This window comes from Labrus mixtus, chromosome 6 (genome assembly GCF_963584025.1).
Source record: "Labrus mixtus chromosome 6, fLabMix1.1, whole genome shotgun sequence".
Taxonomy (NCBI): Eukaryota; Metazoa; Chordata; class Actinopteri; order Labriformes; family Labridae; genus Labrus; species Labrus mixtus.
Genome location: NC_083617.1, coordinates 5139495 through 5166818, shown reverse-complemented (window position 1 = coordinate 5166818; position 27324 = coordinate 5139495). Strand labels below are relative to the sequence as shown.

The 27324-nt window shown below is 40.4% G+C and overlaps 1 protein-coding gene across 1 annotated transcript in view; it reads right to left on the bottom strand.

Annotated features, from left to right (window-relative positions):
- eys (eyes shut homolog) overlaps positions 1 to 27324 on the bottom strand; it is a 203562-nt gene that overhangs the window by 117420 nt on the left and 58818 nt on the right. The window contains exons 20-25 of the mRNA XM_061039619.1: positions 26231 to 26344; positions 24876 to 24989; positions 20473 to 20670; positions 17368 to 17489; positions 10128 to 10249; positions 8412 to 8671 (exon numbers count right to left, since the gene is read on the bottom strand). Of these exons, the coding sequence (XP_060895602.1) occupies positions 8412 to 8671; positions 10128 to 10249; positions 17368 to 17489; positions 20473 to 20670; positions 24876 to 24989; positions 26231 to 26344 (930 nt within the window). The remainder of the gene's footprint in view (positions 1 to 8411; positions 8672 to 10127; positions 10250 to 17367; positions 17490 to 20472; positions 20671 to 24875; positions 24990 to 26230; positions 26345 to 27324) is intronic.

Genomic DNA, 27324 nt, shown 5'->3' with positions numbered 1-27324 from the left:
TGGGCAATCATCGTCTAAAATTTGATTTAAGACTCTAGGAACGGATGTGAATTTCTCAGTAAAACCAGTCCAGCGATTGTTTAGCATTTAAAGAGTTCAAGGGTGTGCTAGCGTGTCATTTCTTGGTCCATCATATCCCCGAGTAACACCCGATCATCTATTAAGTCTCAGTTCAACAGCAGAGGCCCAAAATAAAATTATTTTGTTGTGATTGACTTGACACTTGACAAAGGTTCAGAAGGACCGATATGATGTGATTTTTTTCAAAGGAGTTGGTAATGCCGAGCAAGACGAATGTTCAGATTTCTTTTTTTCTTTTTAATGTAATAGTTTGACGTCCTACACACCTGCTTCATAGGATAGCTGGATGTGCGAACACCTCCTTTTAAAACTTTCTGATTCACTCGCAATTAACCTGTCAGAAGTTTGCTGAAATAAGAAACTCATGGTGCAGATTTGTACAAAGTAAAAATGAAAGCTTTGTCAGGTCTGTCCTCAAGAGGAGAAGAAAACAACATTTAAAATGTTTGTTGTCAGATCTCTTCTGATATTTTTCAGTCGGTCTGTTAGTGGCTTCTGCGACACATCATCGAGCTGATTTGTAGCTCAAGTTGAAATGTATGATCTATGATTTATTGATATCTGCAGTTTATGCAGATATGCATTTCTTGAGAAAAAATAAACAATTGCTAGAATGCTGCACTTTCCACATTTCTATGTAGAATCTGTTAAAAGAAACTAATTAAGACTAAAACTGGCGTTCATACCAGGCTGTCAACATGTTTATTTCTGCTGTCAATGGACACTCAAGGTACTGTTTCATCATTAGCTTCATTTTTCAACACTGGTGGTTGCAGCTATTGATCAAATTATTTTCCTAACTTCAAAGAAAAATGCTTCCATTTCACCTGTGTACATTCTGAAATGACTTTAGAAGGGGAAAAACCCATCTGTTTGTAAGTGTTTGTTCCTAGACGGTATAAGGACACAGTGTAAGACAGAGTTGGAGGGCATCCAGCAAAGGTTCCAGATCACTTCTTAACCCCGGCATGTTGCAGTTGACTTCAGCAAGGTGAGCGAGGACACCCAGGCGTTATCGATTGGGTACCAGGACTCTGAATCTGATGTATCTCTGCGGTGTGCTCTAACCTGTGTTGAGCGATGCTACGCGTGTTTGTTTCATTTGTTGCGGTTGTCGGCCGGTAACCCCTCAACCCCAACCTCTACCCCGACTCTCCCATTTTCAGGTTGCTCTTCTATCAGGTTTGTCACTCCCTGCTGAGGCGCCTCATTAGGAGGAAAGTGGAACATCTGTGCCGGTCGGGGCAAGATGACTGAGGCCTCCTGGCCAGAGCCTCAGCGGAGAGAGTCACAGCGAGGGAAGAACAAAAACTTCCTACAGGAGCCCTCTGCATTGAAGAGAGGATAACAGCTTCCCTTATACTTCTCTTTCAAGAGGACTCTTTCAGCTGGCTCTGGTTTAATTCTGGCCTCCAGCTTCTCACTGCATACCTTTGTAGACAAAACTCATTTCCATTGTGGCTTTGTTTTACAAATCCCTTTAATGCTTCTCCCAGTAGGAAACTTCTAATGGCTGCCTTTTAGTTCCTGCTGAACTGAAGAGTAAAGTTGCCACGTCACCCTTTTTTTGGGAGAGTGATACAGTCGAGTGAAGTGTCTGGGGAAAACTATGGCCGCACACTTTCCTTCATAACACATCCAGTACGGCGTTTAGATTATTAAAACCCACTGCGAAAGAGCTTATCTTTAATAACAGACGACTATCAGATACTGCCATGAGACTGGTCATGAGACGTTTGCTGCGACCATCGAATATCACAGTCGTACTATTTTCTCCTGGGTATTTTTCAAGTCTGATAACATTGCCTCTTCAATCAACAACTAGTAAAGAAGAAGCAGGAAGCCGACCACATAACCAGAAACACTGATAAAGTAAAAAGCAAATACTGATTCTTAAGTGGTGAAGCTTCCTTGAAACAACATGTAGCCTTACACACACACAAACACATTTTTATCATAAGGCCTTCTTATAATCCTTGTTTCATCCAGGATGTTTTTATTTGTTTTACTGTTAACTTTAGCCGATCTTTGTCTCGGTTGTTTCTCTTTTCTCTGTTAATTGGATGATTGCTGCACTGTTGTTTTAATTTTTCATGCTTTTTTAATAGGATTCTACTGTTGTGTATTTGACTGTTGGGAATTTTCTTTTCTGTAAAGCACTTTGTGACGTTGGTTTTGATAAGTGCTTTATAAATCAACTTTATTATTATTATTATTATTGTTATTATAATGAAACGTTTTTTACCTTTTTTGTGACTGATTAGTATAAATATTAGAAGAAGAAGATTTACTTTATTAATCCTGCGAGGGGAAATTCAATTTTACACTCTGTATTTGAACATGCTACACACACACAACGGCTGAAATACACACATATGCACAAACAGGATCCTATGGACATGCACTAACGAAGAGGATGTCAGAGTGAGGGGGCTGCACACATGAGCGCTCCTGAGCTGGTGGAAGGGTTCAGTGCCTTGCTCAAGGGCAACTCAGCAGTGCTCAGGAATTGAACTGGCACCTCTACTGCTACCACTCCAACGTGCATATTTTGGTCCGACTTGAACTGTCAACCATCCGCTTCCCAACCCAAATCCCTTCAGACTGAGCTACTGCTGCCAGTCTATAACAAGAATCATACCTCTAAAACGTATTTAAACTGGTTGAAAAGGAGTATTGTATTTGTCCCTTAAGACTATTTAAAAGGTTTCAAAATGGTTCACAGGTAAACCTAAAAAGTGTTCTCTGTTAGAGCTATGTAAAACAACACTAAGTCATCCGAAACCTAACTTTGGGCTTTCTGTACAGCATTTTAATATTACTTATCCTCTTACACATAGACCAATAAGCAAAATATGTTAATGCAATGAGCTCATGCTGGCTGATATTTATGTCCCGCTGATTTATTGGTTTAGCTGTAATGTAAACATAACATCATGAATATGCATAAACCACTGCACTGATTTGTTCGCTATCCTGATGACCCTCTGTCCGACTTTACATATCAATGCAATCCTGTCAAAGACAATGAAGTGAAATCTTCCTCTAACCTCATAATCATCATCCGCACTTCAATCAGCTCTCATAGTGCAGAATAAACTCCAGGTCTAGACACCTGATCATTTCCATTATACCACCTGTTTAACACGAGCCCCCATGTCTGCTCCACCCTGAGGCGTGTTTTCACAATGCTGCAGCCATTAAAGGTTTCCAACTGTGCCCATGTATAAGAGCACACACTTCAGTGTAGTGCGGACCGTGTAGACTCCACTACTCTGCATTTACAATGTGCACCACGGCACGCTGGGCTCGATACTAATTATGCACCGCTGCTGTAAGCGAATGACAAGTTTGGAATTTAAATGCATGTTTTGTTTTGCACAAGGGATTATTTTTAATCCTTTGGAAACTGAACTCCTGCAGGCAGCTGTTTTATACAAAATTATTTATAAATCGATCGAATATAATAACTCAAATAGCTTGAGGCTGTACTCTTTTGCACCAGACTTTTCTTCTTCTGCTGTATCATGTTGGCGTTTTATAGTTGACATCGGTGCATTGGACATTTTTGATACTTTTTGATACTAATTTTATGATCGATAGGATCCAAAAGTACAGAAGCTTTAAAGAAACTTCTGATTTTTAGTCATATTTTTAAGCTGCTGCAAGAGGAACAAATAGAGCAGTGTCTAAATTGCACACATTAAAAGAAATCCACGTCGTATTTTGAAATTTTCAGTCAAAAATTAGGCAGGGATGATTCAGTGGTAGCTGGATATTAGTTGAGACGTGTCCCTATTATACAGCCCAAACGCTCTTGGCTGTTAGGAGAAAATCTGCAATGTGCAAAAAACTTTTTACTCTTTTCACTTTTCTTCCTCTATGGAAGTTTTGGCAGCACCTTTTCTGTCGACTGGAGTGATTACAACACAATGCTCCCCTAACATCGGCGTAGTGGATATAATTGCAGTTGAAGATGATAAATTCACCTTTGGTAATCTGTCGTCTTCACAAAAACACTCATAAGACCACCCATCGTACTGCGCGTTCTGCCCGCTCGCCTCATAGACTGTAAATATTACGTTCGCCTGCCTGGGAGCTGGAGTCTGACGTCACTTTCCTGCGTCGTCCACTTTGCCAATTCATTTTCGAGTTGGTTTGAATTATGATCACTTTTTAGCACGGCAAGTTTGAAAACGAAAAGCCAAAGACCTTTTAGTTTTCATTTGAATGATGTCATACAAAATGCATACATAGAGAGTAAAAGTATAATGCAAACTGGATGACTGAATATTCATTTTAAATATAGGTCAAATAATGCACCTATAATCTGAAAATTAAAACGTGTTTCTGTTACTGTATTTTCATTTTTAAATTTGCTTTTTCATTTGAATTATGATACAGTTTTAGCGGGGCATTTTTTGAAAATGATGAAGCAAATGTCATTTTCTTCCTCATTTTAATTTAGTCAAAGAATGTGCAGTTTTGAAGATGAAAACTAAAATTCAAATTAGATAAATTAATCATCATTTTATTTTTGAGTCAAATAATACACCCATATTCTGAAAGTTAAAAAGAATTTCTGTTAATGCATTTGAATTTTCAAATTAGCTTTATCATTTGAATTCTGATCACTAATCGCTTCCATAGGGGGGGCAGGAAAAACTCTGCAAATAAGTTGCCAAACATATTTGTACGATGCAGAAAGTGTGCAGGAGTTTGCCTGCAATTTTTGGAAATAATAAAAACATTAATTAACCAATAAAAAGCGCCTAGGGCTTGGATTTGTGTTGCCCTGGTACTGAAGCAGGAATTGATATCGTTAGATTTTTGCTAGAATCACATCAAAATTAATAAAAATAAATCTGATTTAGTGACAGCTAAGAATGTGCCGATGCATTGGTTCAACATCAGTATGGGCTGACACCGGTCCTGTGGACAGACATCGGCCCATCGGCAACTACTGTGGCATTAACCTATCTGAGTCTATCAGTACCAGCAGCTGATTTTTATCTGTTGGGTCGGATCATTTTGATGTTGACATCTAGTACACCTAACTATTCAGAGAAGAGTTTTTATTGGGCAGAGGAAGTCTCTTTTTGGACAAACTTTGAACTATTTTTGTGGTCAAACATGAAGGATAATGTTGGCATTGTGGGAGTCTCACACCAAAAGAAGTTGTGAAAAAAAAATATTGGTATTGGTAATCAGCTGAATTGTTGTAAACATCGATATCTGTGTGGGCCCTGGTTTTCACAAATAGATGCATCTCTTGTGACAACCCTACAAGCTACTCACAGGACATTGCCGTTGGCACAGTACGGTTTAAATCCATCAAAATGAAAACCTGATAGCTATAGCATTACCTTTCAAACTTACATAATCTTTTTGTTACAAACATCTAAGGAATAAGAATTCAAAGATAGCCCTGCAGGAAATTATATTACAATAAATATGACCAACAATATGAGTCGTGCCGTTCAATTGCATATTGAGTTAAGAAAAAATTATTATAACTGAAAATCTGAAACATTCTCAGAGCTTAAATCACTTTGAAAGTCATTAGGACAACATGTTTTTTTCCACATTTAGACAAAAACTATTGTTATGTTTTGTGTTTTTAATAAGCATAATCTACTGAAAATATTTGTCTTGTTTTATTTACCCATTAACTGACCCAGTTTCAATCATCTTAACAATTACAGTTGATGGGATTTTGTTGCCTTTTTGGCTCACAGAGCACAGATTCTAATTGTGTAAAATTCTTTGAAGATGCTCCAAGAAATGACATCACAAGTCCCGACTGCTGCCATACTGTATTAAGTGCCAATTAAACAAACCGGCGCATTTCAATGAAATATGGTGTTATCATTCCATGTCATATTAACGTATATGAATCAAACTCATTCTCCTTAATTAGGTACCTCCATTCACACAATGCAAAGTGGCCCAAACACACACTAAAAGGCTGAGGGTAAAGAGGCTAATTGTGGAGGATTTTCATGACAAGTTAACCTTGATAACATTCACTGCGTGTCCCTCTTGACTGTGTGGGATGAGATTTGCTTATGGCTCTAAATCTTGCAGACATAGGCAGACAAATTCTAATTTAATTAGGTGTGGGAATAATGTAAGGCCTACACCATTTTCCCTGACAAATAACCTACACACTGAGTGGTGAATAACAAGTCTGTAAAATAGTTGGCGCTGGAATGGAGCCATGTGTTGTATAAGAGCTCCGTGGTGTATGCTATGTAGGATGGATTTATGGTGAATAATAATGGAGTAGTGAGTCACAATGCTTGTGTGAAGTGGAAAAAAAACAAAAAAAAAACGACCAAGCCCACGCAGAGCTCTTGGTGTAATGTATGCAGCCAGCGCCTAATTTCCTATTCCTCTCCAAGGAAGCTTCAGAAACTCACCCAGTTGCTCTATTTATATCTGGCAAGATCTTTTCATCTCCACGCTGAAAGAGCCATTAGGAAGAGTGGAAACCTGAAGCATCTTAACCTGCACTCTGATGGCTGTGGATGTTAAAACTACTACTTCTTCGAAAAAAGGAGAGCTTATTGATAAACCTTCCAAAAGGTCACTTCAACAATGAAAGTGGTCAACTTAATTGCCACACTACTAATGTGTTGTTTTCTATTAATCTGGACGCGCTTGTAAATTGAAAATGAGCTAGATTGTCATGTGTGGAATCCTAGATGCACCAGTATGTGTTTGTGTGTGATTTGAAGTCTGAAGGGGATGTGTGTATGTCTGAGTCATTTATGAACGTTTGTGAGGTGGTGTGCAGGAGAGAGAGGGAACAAGTTCTGCACAAAGTCAGTTGATTCATTCTTCTGTGTGGGTTCCCACAGTAAATATTTAGCCATATTTTGGTCGAACATTCCTGTTTATGCACCCACTGAGCATTTGACTAGACAGTGGAGAAGGGAATTGTGCTTCAAGACGGGTGGGTTGTTTTGCCTTGCGGCACACACCTACAAACACTGCATAAGAGGACCAGCAAAATGTGCTTTGTTTGCCCATGTATCTGCATTGTAAGTATCTCTGAATATCCTTGAGATGCCTTCTACCGATGAGTAACCTTTGAACCTTAATATAGAGATAAGTCTGTCAAGGCCTACAGTGATGTATTTGTTTATCCTGAACACATTTCTTTAGGTTTCTTCAAATGCTTCCTACACTTATGATTCTATAAGGACTAAGTTCAAAGTAAGAATTGACATTTTTGCAGACGAACAAAAACTATAACCCCCCCCCCCCACACACACACACACCCCCCACACCTCTCATGTCTGTCATTATGTTTTTATGACTATTTGTCCTGTTGTTATTTGTATCTCTGCAGTGCTATTCTGGAAAAGAGACCTTGGCCTCAGTGGCTCCTCGCTGCTTAAATAAAGGAGAAATAAAAAATATATTTATTTGCTCTGTGTAGGAGCTGGAGCGGTCTGGGTAGTTTCATGGGTTGTTCTTTGTCTCATTCTGTATCTGCCAGGTACGTTATATATATTACATGTAGTGTTTATTTCCATATTTATTGTTGTCCAGCATCCTTTTGTGTAACCCGTTGTGAGAGAGGAGATGAAGCAGGCTGAGAAGTTTCCTGTGCTTCTTTGCATATCGTCTCTGCAAGCGTACATCACGGTCAATGGAAAAACAAAACTCCTTGTTAGAGCATCGTTCAAAAAAATACACAACACAACCCAAAGGTTACATTTTCAAAGGGAATAAAAAGTGCAAAAAAAAAAGACATCCTTGTCTGCCTTTGTTTAGAATTCTACGAAAAAAGTGAATGCAGCGTTTAGAAATCAGATCAGATTTCTGCACGCTCACCTCTTTAACCAACAACCAGATATATTTATTTCTTCTCAGCAGACAGCAGAACACAACAAAAGCCTCCTATTTAAATCAATCATTGTTAAAAAAAATAAATCTCTTCTTTAAAAAAAACTTATTTGCATCATTCCAGCAGGGAAGCTGTTGCTTTTTCAGAGGTGTCAGGGGTGAAGCTGCTGTGCATGATTCATGTAGAACAAATTCAATGTTTGTTGATAAAATAACCTTTTTTAAGAAATCAGATACATTTCCAGGAGAAGATACAAACTATGCATGCTGCAGTGCGACATATTTCTTCACCTCTTTGATCGGAGATGTGCATGTTTACAATGTGATCTCTAAAGTTGATTAGTTTAAATTAAAGCGCAGACACTGTACTGGATGTGAAGGTTCAGTGAAAACGGTTCAGATGAACATGAGGGAGAATAGGCTTTAAAAAAAGGGCACCATTAGTTTGAGGATGTGTCGACGTGTTCACTCACCAGCTGGGCATCTGCAGAAGGCTGTTCCAGTGGAGCGTGTCAGGCAGGTGGAGTTGTTCAGGCAGGGATTGTGGAGGGGGTCACAGGGGTCATAAGGCTGGTTGCACAGGGGGCCCGTGAAGAAGGGGGGACAGGTGCAGGAGAACTCCCCAGGTACGTCTGACTCCTGACACCGAGCTCCATTTAGACAGGGCCCCGAATCACACTCATTCACATCCTCCGCACAGTCCACAGCTGTCCAGCCGGGCGAGCACAGACACCTTGGATACGCAGGAGAGGGAGAAAAGACACCGTCATTTAAAACGAGAGCTAAATATACAAGCACTAGATATCTAACCAATGACTCTACAGGTTTTTAAAGGTTATAGGTGTCATTCTCTCTCAGACCACCAAACTTAAAACTGAGCAATCAGACATACTCTGAGATTCTGTAAATAAGAACCACATGGCATATACTATTTCTTAATGTTTCCATGTGATGGCTAGCACAGTGTTTTTGAATCTGTGTTAGCAGACACTAGAGGAGGGGCTTACTGTGAAAAAGCAATTATTTACGCTCAAACTAGCCCTGCACGACATGAGAATAACATGCAATGCGCGATAACATTGTTCAATATTGGGATAACGATATTAATTGCAATAAATACGCTAAATCAAAGAGTGCATATTAGCTCAAACTCACAGTTTGCGCTAATATGCTAATTGTATGCTAATTAGCATACAAAAAAAGTTTTGGGGAATTATTTTGAAATAATTCAAAATAATTCTCCCAAAACTTTTTTTTTCTCCACTTAATTAGCCCCTAGCTAATAGTTAGCCTTAGCTTCATCTGACATTTATTGCGATAAATTCAGAATGCTCATATCGCCATAACGATAAAATCGATTATTAATACTTTGTGCTCAGAAATAAAGTTTGTATAGTTAACATTTCATAGAGAAGCCCTGAAGACGTGTGAAAAGGAATAAAGCCAACTAAGAACTTTACATTCAAATGGTTTACAGGACACGTTTTTTAAGTAGTACACACGGTGTTACGGTGCATGTGTTGACACCGCGCACTTCTGGATCTTTGTGCGAGAACGTGCGGGGACTTGACAGGTTAATTGAACTGGTGGTCGGAGCAGCGTTTAATTCTGGACAGCTGAATGTAGGACACAGGAGGTTAGAGCACTGAGAGGGGATTAAATGGAAATGTATGCAGGCGAGACACAGACAGAGATAGAGAGAGGGGAATAAGGAAACAGAGACAGAAGCTGAGTGCGTGTGTGTGTGTGTGTGTGTGTGTGTGTGTGTGTGCTGAGGTATCTGCACTTAAGGCAGGTGAATATTCCACTTGGTGGCAGTGAGTACCCGAGCACCACATCCACTCCACCTTGCATTCCTTTTCATCCTCCAACTTTTCCACCTGAAGCAGTTTCACGTCTCCCCAGCGGAGTAGGGGGGAGGGGTTGGAGGGGGTGGGGGCAGGGGGGGGGGACATTAGCTGGAGCAGATACACCAGCTTTTTCCTCCAATGAGTCACAGATCCCCTGGAACCTTTTCATGCTGTGAGCCATTGATTGACTCATTTGTTTTACCTGCCATCTGCAATTCATTATCCCACGGCTGCCAGTGGAAGGAAGGACATATTGCCATCTCTGAACGGCTTCTTTCCCCGTGCGTTTATTAAGTGACTGATGCAGCGCGCGAGGACGGCGCCCTCGAGCACACCTACTTGTAGCCGTTGAGAAGGTCTGTGCAGGTGGCGTTGTTTTTGCAGGGCTGCGATAAACATTCATCAATTTCTCGTTGGCAGAACTCCCCCTCCCAGCCGGGATGACACACACACTCGTAACTCTGCAGTGCAAAAACAAATAAATAAATAAAGGAAACAATACTGAAATAGCATTTGAATATAGTGACACCATTCATTTGCAATTCTAATTTGGGTCGTTGGATTGTAGTATTCAAAATGGCCTCGCATTAATAGAACATAAAGTGTGTGTATTTACGGATGGGAGCAGGAAATCAAGCTGTTATGACACATTTAGGGAGATTCTCGAGTCTAGTTTTTATAATAGCAACACAAAATATGGAAATTGAGCTGAAAATAAATGTGCATACAGGTGAAAACAATTCAGCTCTTATTGCACAGTAAGGGGCCGTTCTTAGCTCTTATAGTTATTTATACCTGTTTTGTTTTAGTAAGCAGTCATTGTAAAGCTTTGTATTCTTGATAAAAATCACCTATATTTTATATGATATTGTCAAATAAAATCTTCAAACAACAAAAAGTCTTTGATATATATCTATATATTTTTTATTTTGTTTTGGGGGGGGGGGGGGGGGGGATTTTACATTTTATTAATCCCTGAGGGAAATTGTGGTTTTACACTCAGACACACACATAGGCCTGAATCACACACATACACCAACAGGAGCTGTGGAGAGGTGAGTGGGGCTGCTACACACTGCTACGCAGGGAGCGCACCAGAGCTGTTGGGGGTTCAGTGCATTGCTCAAGGGCACCCCAGCGGTACTCGGGATCTGGCACCTCTCCAGCTACCAGACTAACTTCCATGTTATGGTCCGCATCGGGATTTTAACCTCTGTTTCCCAACCCAGGTCCCTACGGACTGAGTCCAAATATAGTCACCTAACATCTACACCTGTGTTTAAGGGTCTTTAGATTTTAGTATTTAAACACACTAGACATTAAAAATAGACCTAAACAGAATTGTGACTGCAGATTAAAGCTGTGAATAAAGCCATCATGGAGCACTCAGGGGGCATTAATAGTTATTTACACCTGGCATTTCAGAAACAACCAGTGTGATCGTCGATAGTATTGATTAAAAGATGATTGCAGAAACCTCCCGTGCACAAATCAATTTTTGAAATAATATAACACCTTATATCTTAAAACAGATACTGAAATATAACAACCATACAAGACGTTAAAAAAAAAAGTTGTACAACGTTGGATGTTGTTAATTAAGATGCTATGGCACAGTCAGGGGGAATTTCATGTTTTTAAAGTATAAAGATTGAACTGAAAATAACCCTGTATACAAATTAAACCAGACGATTTAAATCTTACAGCATGAAATAAATGTGATATAAATGATTCACAAATGAAAATGATCCCTATCTTTGTGTTCTCCTTATCCTCCTCCTTTCTCTTTCTCACTTTCTTCCTTCTCTCTACTTCTCCTCTTCCACCATCTCCTCTGCCTCTTCCTCCTCATTCTCTTCTTCCTGTTCCTCTTCTTCCTCCCTCCTCCTCTTGTTCTTTGTCCTCATGCTTCTTCTCCTCCTCTTCCTCGTCCACTTCCTCCATTGTTGTGCACACCAAAGAGCACACCTCCCTCCTGGGTTCAAGCTCTGATTTCTGTGTGATCTGATTGGCTGTGATGTGTCTGCATGTGTATCATTTTCCTTCATGTCACATTAGAGTTCAAAAGTTTTCTATTTTTTTCTCACAAAAAAGCACAAAAAAACCCCAAAATAAACCATTAATAATTTAAAAAAGAGTTGTATTTATAACTGCCACTTTAAAGAGGAATAAAAAATGTCTGCAGATACCGATGACAGCTGTTAATTAACCTGTTAAAGTTTCAGTCAGGGGGGAATCTTTGTTATTTAAATACACTTGTTTCAGTTCAGTTATTTAGGTAGCAAGAGCCTTCATTAAAAATGGCCACAAAGCATGACATACAACTGAAACCTGTTCAAGAAGCTCCTATGGCACAGTCTGAGCTGCTAATTATTTAAACATGTTATATTCTAGTGAACAGCCATTGCTATTCTTAATATTCTTGCTCCTCTTGGTTAAAATAATCTACATTTTGTACTTAAATCATTGAAGAATAAAACCTCCCAGCCATAAAAAAAAACCCATCTCCTCTGTGTAAAAGGAGTCACGCTTGTGTCTTGAATCTTCACTTTACTGCTTTGCACATTTCTTAACCGCCCACCCTCTGACGCCTTTTCTTTTTTTTTTACATCTCATTTGAGACCTAATCTGCAAAGTCTTTATGGAATATAAAGTACACACACCGATGCTTATTTTGCGTGGAAATTCATTTTCATAAAAAGGCAAACATGTATGTTTAATCAATGCACCTGAAGAAAACGAACATAAGCCCACTCCCCTTGCTAATCTATTTTCTATCCTCCGTGTAGAGCATCACATGCTTCACTTGTCCTTTATGTCATCACTGCAATCTGCATTAGGATAATTAATCATGGCATGGGAGATGAATAGTCTGTTGTCTATTACTTTCCAAGGTACAGATTTAATTTAAACTCCTCTTTGCATAGAGGATGAAGTCAGTCATATGGTAAAGGTTTTTTTTTTTTAGGTTTCCTCGTTGCCAACATCCTGTCCAAAGGTCCTGGGTGCTGCTGGTTGAATGCATGCTAATCTGTATTTCATACACTGGAGGGGTGCCGTTAAACTTCTGTCTGATATAATTTGTACACTGTGGGCCCTATGGTGGCAGGGGTGGAGGGGGGGGATGCCGTCATCTCGTGATAAATTAGATACCTCCAGGAGCCTCCAATTCCTTACCTCTGGCTATGGAACATAATCTCATTTTTGCTGCTAAGTCACCTTCAGGGACCGCAATTCTCCAAAATAAGCTGGAGCTCTATGGGACACGGTGTTCAGAGAGGAAAAGCTGCACTGTAAACAAGACTATGTGAAAGTGCTACCAAAAAGTGTCCCTGTTTGAATAATCACATGAGGAATAAAAAAAATGTGCGAAACAAAAAACAGTATGACTGGAAAAATCAGGGGGGATATTTCATTTTATCCCCCCGTATCACATCCGTTTACTTCACTGTGCTGTGTCCTTTTTGTCTTTCGATGTGGGGTATTTAGTTCATCCCAGAAAATGACACAGAAAATGTTCAGCATAAATTCCATGGACAGGTAATTTTGAAATCCAATCATCTTATCTTTCACAGCAGATCGAAAGCATAAAGGGGGAAATTGAGCACTTCTTTTTCAAAAGGCCAAATTAAATAAGAAACTGACTGAAACCGTTTGTCCTCATAACTGTATTAAAACAAGCTAGTTTGCTTAAAGGCTTTATATGCGCACTATTCACACTTAAATGTAATAGAAATCAAGTATATCCTCTGAAAATAACTCTGTGAGTAATGACTGTCTACAATGGGTGTAACACCCGAGTCCCACTGTCTGTGATGTTTTCAGAGTCCTATCTTCAGTTTGTTTGTGGGCAGCAGTAGCTCAGTCTGTAGGGACTTGGGTTGGGAATCGGGTTGGGAATCGGAAGGTCGCCGGTTCAAGTCCCGGCACGGACCAAGTCCGGAAATTGGTCTGGTAGCTGGAGAGGTGCCAGGCCACTTCCTGAGCACTGCCGAAGTGCCCTTGAGCAAGGCACCTAACCCCCCCCACAAGCTCAGGAGCGCCCGCCGTGGGCAGCCCCCTCACTCTGAGACCTCTTTATTAGTGCATGTCCACAGGATCCTGTTTGTGCATGTGTGTGTATTTCAGTTCATGTTTGTGTAGCATGTTTACTAGACAGAGTGTAAAAACGAATTTCCCCTCGCGGGATCAATAAAGTATAAATTCTTCTTCTTCTTTTACATCGCCCGCCCAACGGCTGACTCCTCCCCTCGTGTATAAAAGTTGTTTAATTGAGGGACTAGAGAAAAGATGAATAACATACTGTACTCACTGCTTAACTGTGTTTCTAGATCACGCTCATTTCAGGTAAATTTACATGCAGTGTGAAGATATGAGCATAATAAAAATCGCTAGCATTAGCATGCTAACCCACAATGCACCGCGAGTTGTTTTGGTTTCATGCTGGTGCTCAAGGGCGACATCTGCTGGATCAAAAAATCTCATATAAAGCCTTTAAGGTAGTGCCTATAAACACAAAGGAAGAATGTGCAACACTTTTACACAAATACAGCAGAAATCCATAACATCCTCTGTAATTATCTCTCTGAGTCATGACTGTCAACAATGAGTGTGACGCGCGAGTCCCGCTGTGTGTGATGATGTCTGAGCCATGTTTACATCGTGTTTACATGGACAGGACGGCCGGCCGGCTCCTCCCATTGTTGTTTAAACTAGAGAAAAGAAGAATAACATACTCACTGCTTATTTGGACGTCAAGTAAGCGCTTTTAGATCACGGTCATTCTGTGTCAAATTACATGCAGCTACGAGCTAACTAAAGAGCGCTAACATTAGCATGCTAACACCACAATGCAGCTTGGGACAAGGAAACTTTTGTCCGCCACTTTCGCTTAGTGCTTAATTATGTTGCGTTCCAAACTCATTTGTGCAAAAGTGAGGGGAGAGCGGTTAGAGTTGTGCCGCTGTAGGAGAGCGGAGGATTCAGTGTGGCGGAGATCTCACCAAACAGCAGTTTGTTTTGGTTTCATGCTGGTGCTCAAGGGCGACATCTACTGCATCAAAAAGTTGCACGTTCTTCCTTTGACCTATGACTCCTAAAAGTACTTTCTGATTGCCGTATTACCAACCAAGATGACTGTGCAATTTATCAAAAGGAAAATTCAAAAACCCAAGTATAATAATTATGGAAACTGTGATTTTTGGAATAAAGTGTCGGCCATTAATGAGCCGTTTCTATGGAGACGCGTTACTTCTACATTAAGTTACTACTATTAAGTTGATCCCATATTAGGAACATCCAAAGGTTATTTGGAAAAGCTAAAGTTTAAGGTTCAAACATTCATCATATTTAAGATTCATCCATGAAAAAGTTTTTTTTTTTCCTCAACGATAACCTCAAACAGGCGCAAAAATACTTGTTTGAGCAAATATTGCTTCTTTCTTGGCTCCTCTGAGACTCTGCAGGCTCACAGCCGAGTAGACATGCTGATTTTGTTAAATAGATCTCATCTTTCTCACATACATTACGCACTCGTTTTCAAAAGCCCAGGCTTATTTTAAACCCCGGCATTAAGTTGGGACTACACACCGGAGGATATTTGTCTTTGTCAAATGAAGAAAAGAAAAAAAAACTAAACAAAACCCAAAGACTTTATGTGTGACTTTATATGTGACACATCTGGTTCACCGCTGCAATCTGTTAGCAAATAAGCAGCTGTTGGAAAAAGGCCCCTGGTACTCTTTGCACAGTTTGTAAGCAGCACTCAGCTCCCAAGGCCTTTTTGCAGCTGCACCAGATCAATGTGATTGGCTTAAAAAAAAAAACCACTCAAATAACTACAGAAGTAGAGCTGTGTGCTTTGCAAAAGTAAAGTCTTAAAATGCTGCTTTCAGCCCGAGTGTGTGCATCTGTTGAGACAGACTTCAGCACAGAAGGACCAGCGGCACACTTGAAAAAAAAATGTAAAAAATCTACTTAGAAGAATAAACCACACACTTGATGGTTGATGCACAAATTTACAGCCTAAATTTCACAATTTAATTTTTGCATTCATCATTTCAACAAGCAATAACAGCAAAGTAACTGAACCCTGGAGCTGGAATAAAGATTGTTGATATCCAACCTCTGTGGTTTGATCAACCTTTGGCAAATAATAATGGAGCTTTCTAATGATTATTCACGCCATGACCTTCTGCAGTGTTGGACGTACAATATGATTGTTGATGGACGGCTTGCCAGAACAACCCCCCCCCCCACCGGATTGTTGATGGACGGCTTGCCTTCCTGCACCCCCTTGCTCCCTATCCCTTTTCCTGCATTTTATCCCATCTTTCCCCCTATCCCCTTCCAAGCCTGGTGCAGTCTAGGCCTGTGAAGACTGTTTCATCATGAAAAAAAAACTTTGTTTTCTTCTTTTTGCAGAGCATCAAGACACAATTCCATGCATAATTCAACTTATGGGTTAAAGTTAAAGCAGTACAATGAGGAGTTAATGGAAATGATGTAATAATCACAAATCCTGTTTGCAAACATCTGGGTTATCAAGATTTATGAGAGCTTTTTAATAAGGCAGTTTTTTCTTACCACTGAAACTTTTGCTGCTTTGCTAAAGTGCTCATGATGGATAGGCCAGATCTTTGTAACATAACAATAAGTAAGGTATTTTACCTGCTTTTTGTAACATAACAATGAGTAAGGTCTTTTTACCTGCTTTTTGTAACATAACAATGAGTAAGGTATTTTACCTGCTTTTTGTAAAGTGTCTCGAGATAACACTTGTTATGAGTTGATGCTATACAAATAAAAATGTATTGATTGATTGATGTAGAATTGTATAACAATGTTTGCATTAAAAAAATCTAAATTAATTTAAAAGTCACGAAACCCATGTTATTATTTTTTAAATATTTCCAACAGTTATCAAAGCCAGAGAAAGCCTTCAATTTATAGTTGTAACAGGACGTGTCTTGTCGAGGCGGTTGCCATGATGAGCCGCCATGACCCATAGAATGTTTATCGTTACCGTGGAAACACCAGACTTTACGTCAAAGACTGCTACATAAGGAAGCAGGAATTGCTACTGAAAGCTGCCGTACTGAGAACTCCCATGATTCCCCGCCAGCCTCAAAGTCATCTTCTGCCATTGTAGTATTGATTGAGAGCCCCCTGGTGGGGGAATCGACATATTGTGTCTTGAACTGTACTGCAAGGAAGTCTTGGCTGTAAGTTGTTAATGACTAACCGCTTGGCACACAGGAGTTACAGAAAAGTCGGCATCAGTTCCAAAATCATCTTCAGCCGATCAAAGTCAATAATCAGGTTTGCAACATGCCAATCTGATGATTGTCCACCAGGTGAACGTGGAGCATTCTAGCCCTTTTTCATATACACTTAATGTACAGTTGTTTGATTAACTGCATGACAGCAAACTAAATGCAGAGCTTATGTGACTCAGATCTTTTAATAATTTACAATAGAGGCTTCTGTTTTAACACTTTGCATACTGCAGTGATTCACAGGACACTAGCCCATAAAATGAGCCCACTAAACTGCCAAATAAAAACATGCATGTACGTACCAGATGGAGGTCCTTACACACGGAGTTGGAGCTGCACAAACTGTGCACGCAGTCGTCAATGTCTTGCTCACATCTCGGCCCAGCGTATCCCGGATTGCAAAGGCAGTAAAAGCCGTCGACAACTGAAACAAAATCAGTAGGACGGTTACAGCGCCTTGCATCATAAATTCATTCACTTTGCTCTCAACAGGTCCAGCTAATGTACTACACATCTACACAGGTAAGTAATGGTTACGAGCATAAAACAGAGCGGTCCACTGTGATTTAATTTTTTAATGGACATGAGCATTAAAACACACGCCCTGTGCCGCTTGCTGAATCTACGTGACAGGTTACCTCCCTTTTGCATCAGTCTTGATGGGGTCTGACACTCAATCTTTAGCAATCTTTAAATGAACCTGTCCTGAAATGGCCAGTCAATGCTCTTTTTCCCTCCTCCTGCATCTGTACTTATCCCACTCTTTCTCAGTGACAAGTCTGAAAGCTCGGTCATTTGTTTTCACGCTCTCAACACACTCTCAACACATTGAACAAGGCGGGAAAAGCAGTGCAGCAGAGGCAGAGAGCCCCCATTTCATCACCATTCTTTATTCAGTTGTTACAAATGTGCCAATTTCTTCCATCAGAAGGTAGAATCTCCCACGTCTAATAATCTATTCCTTCCGCTTGTTAATTATTAATGATGTTGAAGCGGGATGCATCATTCTGTTTCCCCGACACAACACTGGTGTACAGGCAGCCAGTGACAGAGGTAATTGCAGTTCTTACAGGAGTGAATTTATTACTTCCCCAGCCAGGGTCCCAGGATTCTTCATTATCCCAAAGATTTACCACGTAATCTATGCTGTCACTCTGTCTTGGTGCGTGTAGCTGCTATTACTCTCATTAAATGCTTTAGGTCCTGGGTGGCAGCAGCATTACTCATTGCTGCCACTGTGGCTCCGCACTGCTCTCCCTGGTGGCTGCCTGGCTGCTGCCGAGTGCCGGCCAATAGCTCCTAGAGGCCTGCCTCACTAACCTAAGGTGAACTGGCTGCACTGGAGATTTAGTCGATGCAGCTGGACGAGGTCTAGTGTAGCACAGTGAGGGATAGGATACTCTTAGATAGTGATCCACTGGCATCGCTGTTTTGTTTTTTCTACCGCATAATCCAGTGGAACAGCACTGGCAGGAATAGCTGAGATGACATGCAGGCTGCAGGGTAAGCGAGCAGCTCAGATATTTTGCCTGTTTTACTTGACAGTAGTCATCAAGATTTAAAGTCAAATATGTGCTTTTTTATGTTACTTTCCTTTGGCAAATGAGCCCATTGGTGAATGAAGCCAAAGGCCCACTTAAGAATTCCCTTGCATCCGCAGTGTTCTTTGGTATAACAAACAGGGTGTCAGCTCGATATTCCCAGGGAAATTTAAAGTGGCATCCATCTCCCAGCAGCAGTTGAGAATAGGTGGAGGCAATTTAACATTTTCTCTCCCGTCCTTACTACCCTGTGAGTGAACTAGTTACTATAGCTGCGTGGACAAAGAAGAAAAAAGACTGATGACGACAAAGGATCCAAAGAAAATTAAAAAAAAGGTTTGATGCGCAGCTAAGACAAACACTGACACCGTCATTGTGTCTCTGTGGATATATTCAAATCACTGCTCTCACCACATGTGCTGCTTAAGCTTAAATGTTTGAGATTGAAGATTTGAAACTATTTATTTGGCTTATATATGTGCAGTGTTTCGTTTTGAGCCTTCACAATAAATGTAAAATAAATCGCAAATTTCAATCACTGACCAAATGAGGCTTTATATTCTGTAACTGTTAGACGGCGTGTTTTTAACCACTAATGCAAAAGAGATGTGATACACAGGGAGCAGGAAGTCAGGGCTAGATCTTAACTCTAAAGAAAGTGAAAAACAGAGTAACATTAAGATAAACAACCCAACCTGCGAGTGACAGCATTGTTTAGATTTCATCTAGATTGAAGTTGAAAAATCCCTCTGCAATTCCAGCTTAACGCCACAGGGGGCACTACTAAAGAGAGCAAATACATTCTTTGAGATTGCATCATTAAAGGAACACTATGCAACTTTTCCACCTGAAAATAGTAGTTTCAAAGTCAATCTAACAGTGCAGCAACCTTTTACAAGGAGAAGATCACAGGGGTGGCTGTCGCTCGGTTGGTAAAGTCGGTCGTCTCTCAATCCGAAAGGTCGGGGTTTGATCCCCAGTTTCTGCAGCCACATGTCAAATGTGTCGCTGGGCAAGACACTTAACCCCAAGTTGCTCCTTCTGCTTCGTAGGCAGCGTATGAATTTGGATGAATGGGATGAGTTACTTCTGATGGTCTCTTTACACAGCAGCCTCTGCCATCAGTGTGTGAATGTGTAGGTGTGACCTGCTTTGAGTAGTCAGAAGATTAGCGAAGCTCTATACAAGCTCAAGTCCATTTACCATATCACCATATCATCCCTCCCATGTCCGCAGATCACCCAGGTCGCCTACTCATAGCACTATGCAAATTTGGCAGCTGGCTGTAGAAGCTGGCAGAATCACATAAAATCCAGTATAATTGCTGCACCTTGTCGGTCAGTCTTTGGTTCCAACACCACTCATCTGCTTGTCGAAAAATACAACAATTGCACTCAGACACCTTTTGTGGGCGCCAAATCAAACCAAAGGGGAGTTTTTATCATCTCTGACTGCAAGTGAAAAAATAATAATATAAATAATTTGCACCGCTGATAAATATTCCTATGAATAGGGATTAATTAATCATGCATTAGTCCAACAACAACACAACATTGAGGCCGGATTGAGCTCTCATTTCTGTAACGTTAAGGACCTAATCAAGCCTTCTCCTGCAGGTACAGTCCTAGATCCACGCATCACATGGAATAACTCCACTCTCATCATAACACTCGTATTAACTTCAATGGTGACCCAAATGAAAACAGCCTGTCAGACTGTAAGAGAGCGAAACGAGACCTGACACGGTCACTGCTCGTGTGTATGCGTGTGCATTTGTATGGAGTTTTGCTTCCGTCTCGAGAGCCTGTTATTAAGCATGTTGCCAAGACAGGCTGATTCTTTTTTCCTTTCTTTTTTTTTTTTTACCATCATAGCAGAAGCCGTGAAAACAGGGGCTGGAGCTGCACTCATCCACGTTGATTTCACAGCGGGGGCCAGTGAAGCCCCGGCGACAGTGACAGCGGAAACCCAGGGGGAAATGGTCCTGATCCATCTCCTCCACACACACTGCACCGTTCTCGCACGGATTACTGGCCTCGCAGGGTAGGAACTCACAATTATGACCTGGAGAGAGGGCAGAGAAGCACACGTTGGAGAAGCATTCAGCAGACAACAATCTGTGTAGAAATGCAATGAAAGTGCAAACCTGGCAAAAGGTAAAGATTAAACCCATCTTGTGTTTCCTTGAACTTGTCCTTGTGGTAGATAACAGGGTGGGGAAAGATTATTCACTCAAAATATGAAGGTTTAAAGGTGTTCAAGTTGCCGATGATGTCTTGTTTTTAGTGATTATTTCTTGCAGATCGTGTTTCCTTTCTCTTTCAGTAGCTTCCTTTTTTTCAATTTGAATATTATTTATTAAAGTGATGAACACAAAGAACACAAATATTTGCAATCACAGAACATCCTTGAAGATTTACAGTCAAACACTTTGGATGCTTTGTGCGTTTTTCTTCTCCCAAACATTACAAAATAAATGGCAGACGTGATTACAGTTCATAAAGTATAACACGTTTTGCGCTTGTGACAAAACAATTACTAAATGAATGGTCTCCTGTCCACGCTTCTGATTGGCAGTCTTGTTCCATGCTGATTCAATTCAACCAACAAAAGCCCACCTGTGGCTGTGCAGCACTCCATTTTTAATTACTGAAATGCTCATTGAAAGTTACCGTTTGCACTATTAAGATTTCTGTCACCGAATGTCACACTGTTTTAGCAAACTGCTGGAGCTGTGCAGACCAATTAAAGCCCCCCCCCGGCATCGTTATATTCAGGTCATGCATGAGGCACACATCTGCTTAAGAAAGATCACTCTTCTCAGGCACAAACAAGAAAAGTTATTAAATACAAACAGGAATAAATTATCGAGAGCATGCAAAGCAAAAAGCAAAACCATAATCAGGCCAGGCAATGACAATGAAGTCGAAACCTAAGAGTCAAAACAGACGGGGGGAATTCACTAAGAATGGATTGCTGACACTCATAGCTCCCTGAATTGAGCTTCATTTGCTCTTTCTCAAGGTCCGTTGCACAAAGCATATTTCACTTATGATATTCAAGTGCAAAAAAAGGCCATTAAAGTTATTTTTTGTGGGGATTTGATACACCAGCCCCTCCTCCAGGTGTGTGCAGAAGCTTAATTCAGTCCTCATAGGACTTTTTCTAGTTTATTGTGCAGTCAAGTTTTTAAAGATGTGATTCAAGTCTGACAGTTTAGAAAATCTGTAACTGAGCCAGCAATGGAAGCTCAACAAGGTGAAAAAAAAAACACAACAACAACTCATCACTGCGCTGCTTAACGGCTCCGGACCTTCTCCACAGATAAGGTGTGTGTGTGTTTGTGCTTGCAAACATTCTTGAATTCAAGAATTTGCTGCAAAAAATTGAAAGCACAACAAAATCCAATGAAAACAATTTGTAGTTGGAATACAAGAATTGCTCAACTTGAGTCTGCAAACTCTTATCTAATTACAGAAAACATACAGTATATGTATGCGAGTAATTCAGCAATCCAAAAAAAAAAAAAATCCAGTTTTAGGTAGGTCAGGAAATCACAGAGAGATTTGGAGGAAACTTTAAAATGGTAAATAATTCTGAGACTCCGTAAAAGCCGTAAATCAACTCCTCTGTTGCTATCATTGCCATGTTTATACGCTCACTAAGAGTAAGAAGGAAGGAAGCAGGCTGCTCTATCGAGCCAGAGAGGACAAAGTATTTCTGCTCGCTTTCAAGACTCTTTGTCTCACATGCGTGATCTTTAACGAGGAAGACGAATGAAGTGCTGATTGGGTATAACACCAATCTAATTCAAACCAAGGCGTCTGCTTTTCTGAGGTGTAGCATTGACTGAGTAGATTGGGGATTGGCTCAAAACTTGGTGATTATTTCAAGGTGATTCAGAGTTACTTTGAAACAGCAGAGCAGCTGCATGTTTGGTACAGTGCATGCATTTGAAGAGCCGACACATCGTCTAATGGCCTCTGCTGTGCCTTTAAGTAGTGAAGGTGTCACACGGGTAATCAACTGTGCCTCTTTTCTATGGTTTTTTAAATTACATCTTCACACAGCCCTGATAATTCTCCTTATGCTTTCAGTGGGTCTTTGAAGTGCCTTTTTTTTTTTTGTAAATTCCATGTGCTTTTCTTCTGGAGTCATTTCGTCCTTTTGGCCAATCTGCTGTAAAGCCGTGATTTGTGAAGTGCAGCCCCAGACTGTTGTCCTTCCAGGGAGATCTCACAGCCGTGGAGCTCATCAGATCTGTCAGTGAGTGGTCCTTGGGTTGTGACCAAGGTCCTTCTTTGACTTCTGCTCGGTTTGTTAAGATGACTGCGTGACGAGGAACCCGTCTGGCTCGGTGATTGTTTTTTCCTCACATTTATTAATGACGGGGCTCCTCTGCGCTCTGGTGAAATGTCACTGCTTCAACGTTATCTCCTGACAGGTCCTCACCCTTCAGCGAGTATTTTGTTGGAAATAATAATCAGCAAATTGCAGGCAATAAAATCTCCATCATAAAAAAAATCCTTAGAGATGTTCCTGTTTGATTATATGTTTCTGCAGGTGGAAGACGTTATGACTGTAAAACATGGACTTGAGTGACTCCAAAAGCCCCAGAAGTCTTCTACACAGCCAATAAGAGTCCATTTTGACAGCAGAAATAAACTTGTTTACAGCCTGGTTCAGAAAAAGGAACTCGGTCTAAATATCTCATTTATTGATCGGCACAAAGTGTACTGGGAGTGATTCTTTTTTTATAACCTATCCTCTCTGATTTTATGAAGGATAAGAGATCTCCATCATAAGGGGATCGGACTGACAGGTGGTTGTGTTATACTGTAGCTGTTTAGCAGGAAGCATACTGAGCCTTAGCTCTAGCCTCAGCTCTTTGCATGTTACTAGGCGGACCAAAACTTAGTCTGAGAGAGCATGGGCTTATTTACACTAGTGTTGAAGTCAAGACCATGCTAACCGAGACCAAGACATACCTGAGACCAGAGTGCTCCGAGACAGAGACAAGACCAAGACCAAGACATTTAGAGATCTAGACCGAGTCAAGACCAAGACAAGGAAGGGCGAGACTGAGACCAAGACCAAAGATATCACAGAAAAATCATCATCTTGAGTGCAGCGGGGGTGTCACTAACTTAGACCTTAACACCAGGAAGGTTACAGACATAACCAGGGGATGAAAATTAAGTTTATTAATGAATTTAAGTTATTCCTTTTTTAAGAAAGAGGCGTTTCCCTTCTCATCACGGTAATGACGGGGACAAATAGCAAATCAGTGGAGGTCTTGACCGGTCTTGATTTAAAATCTGGAGTCCACCCAGAGACTGAGACAAGGCCGGGTAGAAATATCCGATTCCGAGACGAGACAGAGACCTTCAAAAAGTGGTCTCGAGACCAAGACTGATTTCGATTACTACAACACTAATATACAGTACATACTTTTACGCTGCTGTCGAGTGGATTGCTGCCTAACAGAATTTCATTGTTTTGAGCACAACAAAGTATTTTAACTTTCCTTGACATCTCTTCGTTAAGAGAGATCGCAAAATATGTGCAACTTGTAACATGAGTCATTGGAGGCCTGGAGCGCTGGATTGTAATGCCCAAAAACCAGAAACACGTCACCAATCAGTAACTTCAGAACGTTTTAAATCTACATACATTGAGCAGATTATACATATTACTCAATGACATGATACTTTACTTCATTTACTTAAATCTGTACATGTACAAAAAGCCTTTATTGACAACAAATTTAAATCTAGATGAGCCTACTTTTTCAGATATATTTCAAGATATAATAAAAACTCCCTCCTATATTTGGACCAATGCTGTAAGAGGCCGAATTACATATAATGAAACCTGGATTCCTTTTTTGAGGAGACAGTGACGACTCATTAAATCTGCTCTTATTCTCCTTATGTAAATTCATTCAAGCACTAATGTTTTCCACTGATGTTAGATTTGTCCATTACCTCATATAACCCTGCTTTTTTCCCCCATTGAACGGCAAAGATAAAGGGAACAAAAAACCTCCACCCCTCTGACTTAAGTTATCACTCGTGTGGCTGAATCACTGACCAAAGCTAACATCCCTCTAATTACTCCAGATTTCTTTATTTAAGCACAGATACCAAATGAAGACGTACTCATTTGGTTGAGACATGTGAAGCGAGTTCAGACAGGTGAAAATAATAGCATGTGAAGTTAATTAACTTTGCTTTTTTGTCCCCCCCTGTTCCCTCAGCGCTCATTACCTTTAAATGGAGCCACACATTGGCAGAAGTAATTACCGGGCTGGTCAATGCAAGTGGCTCCGTTCTTGCAGGGAGATGAAGCGCACTCATCAATGTCAAGCTCGCACTTTGTACCTTTTGACAGAGAAGAACACAGATTGATAAATAAGCTATATGGAAGGGTCACTGACATTGCAATTTGGCAGCCAATGTTTAAATCAGGAAAAAGTCATCACTGTAGAGTCTGGAAGTGGACTCAGTAGAGCTGCGGGGATTCTCTGTCTCATAAAGTGCTGTCTTTGTATGATTGCACATACTTCAGACTTGTTTACATCACTGCTTTTCATATGAGTAGAAAGTGGAATGGAAATCTGAGATAAACAACGTGACGTCGAAAATAATTGGGTGTTTTTTTTTTTTTTTTGCAGAATCTTTTTTTTTTTTTGTGATTGGGCTCTTTAAACTCTGCGCGCAAATGATGGGAGGGCAGACACCGAGTCCACTGGAGTGCCGAGAACCACAATAACGCCTTAAAAAGGGCTCCCTATGGTGCTGCCACGGCGTACAAAACAGCACAGAACCTCCTCACAGCGAGAAACCCATTTCAGATGTAATTTTCTCAACACTCAAAAGAAGTTTTCTTCAATATATTATTCTCAGAAATGTTAAAAAAAAAAGAGAAACTAGGTCTTTAAGATCCAGCATGCAACCAACTTATTGCTCATAATGAAATGTTAATTCAGCTCTGTGGGAGTTATTAGCAATTATTCAGTGTATGTTTTAACAGGTGGAAATACAGGCTACATCACAGCACCATATTTAGTGCAATAATTACCACAAATAACGGTCAACATCTGTGACAGTATTAAACACCTTTGCTGTTTCTATACAATGAAGAAGAGCTTCTGGTGGTTCACTTTTTCAATGCACCTCTTCTAACAGCAATGCATCATGTTTTAATAAAGATGTGATCGCTTGAATGTGTTGTTTTAATTGGAGACATTAGAAGAATATAAATGTAGCTCAATGGATTTGTTTCCCTTCACATTGAGCCAATGACGCGCGGGCAGTATTTTGTGATGCTTCGGCTGCTTTTAAATATCGAGAAAGTTTCTCTTCATTCAGTGCAAGGTAGTCCGTGGAGTAGAGTGCAAATGGAAATGGGGAAGTCGGAAAAACTAACGAGGAAGCACTCAGCCTAAGAAGTATCCTGCCATCGTATAGCCTTTGTATTTGAATGGAAACGCAACCCAAAGAGCTGAACACAGACAATTCCCTTATATCCTGCTACTGCTGCTGCTACAGTACATTTAAGTCTGAATCTGAAAGCAAACAATGACACCACTTTCCCAAACGCAGAAAATACATTCACTAACCGGTAAAGCCGGGCACGCAAACACACCGGAAGCCGTGGACAAGGTCGACACACGTGGCGTTGTGTAGACAGGGTGAGGACATGCACTCGTCCATGTTGACTTCACAGAGGGTCCCTGCAAAAGAGAGGATCAGAGTCAGTGGTCCCAGTGATCACTTTCCTTTCAGCTTCAAAGAAAACAGCAATGACTTAAAGACTCTTAGACATGACGAGTGATGATTTGTGACTCCTTGAGTCTGTTAGTTTTAGGAGATTGAAGTTCAAATTAAGACAGCCAGATGTTTCTCATGCACATATTGCACCACATAGTCTTAACACAATTCCAGCTGTTATGCCTGCAAAATTATTTTCACACTGATATTGAGTTTTTGAGTATTGAAAAAGGCTTTATTTGAGCTTGACATTTTGAAATTTTATTCATGCTCCTATTTATTGTGTTTCATTCTATATGTTATTTTATTTGTTGCTTTTACGTTGTGTTTATTTACACTTGTACAGCACTTTGATCAATCAAGGTTGTTTTAAATGTGTTATAGAAGTAAAGATTGATTGATTGATTTATGGGGGTACTTGTGGACTAGCTGTGCACACCCCATGTACTGTATGTAGGCTGTGGTCCTCTCTCTCTCTCTCCCATTTTTGACTCTGTCCGCTGTCCTGTCTCTAAATGAAGGTATAAAAAGCCCAAAAATAAACCTTAAAAAAAAAGAGGCTATACACCTATGTTGTAGTTTTAGAAAATTAACTAATCCTCTAAAAACAACACAAGGAGATTGTCGTTAAAATAAATATCTAACACAATGTACAGTTCATCAAAAGAGACACAGATACATCTCAGTTTCTCTCCTTTTACTTTATCTTTTAAATAAAATGCAGATGAACAAAGTGGTCAGTTACTTTTCCTCCCCCATTCCGCACATTCACCATCTCTATAAGCTTTGAGGGAGGATGTTGTATAATGTTAAACGCCGCAGCGCACTGATAAGACGTGTTTGAATAACAGCAACACTCCATATAATACCAGTGTACTGTTTGCACTCTTCTTGTAACACTACAAAGGATACAGCTTGTTTAAGAACCTAATCTCCGTGTGGC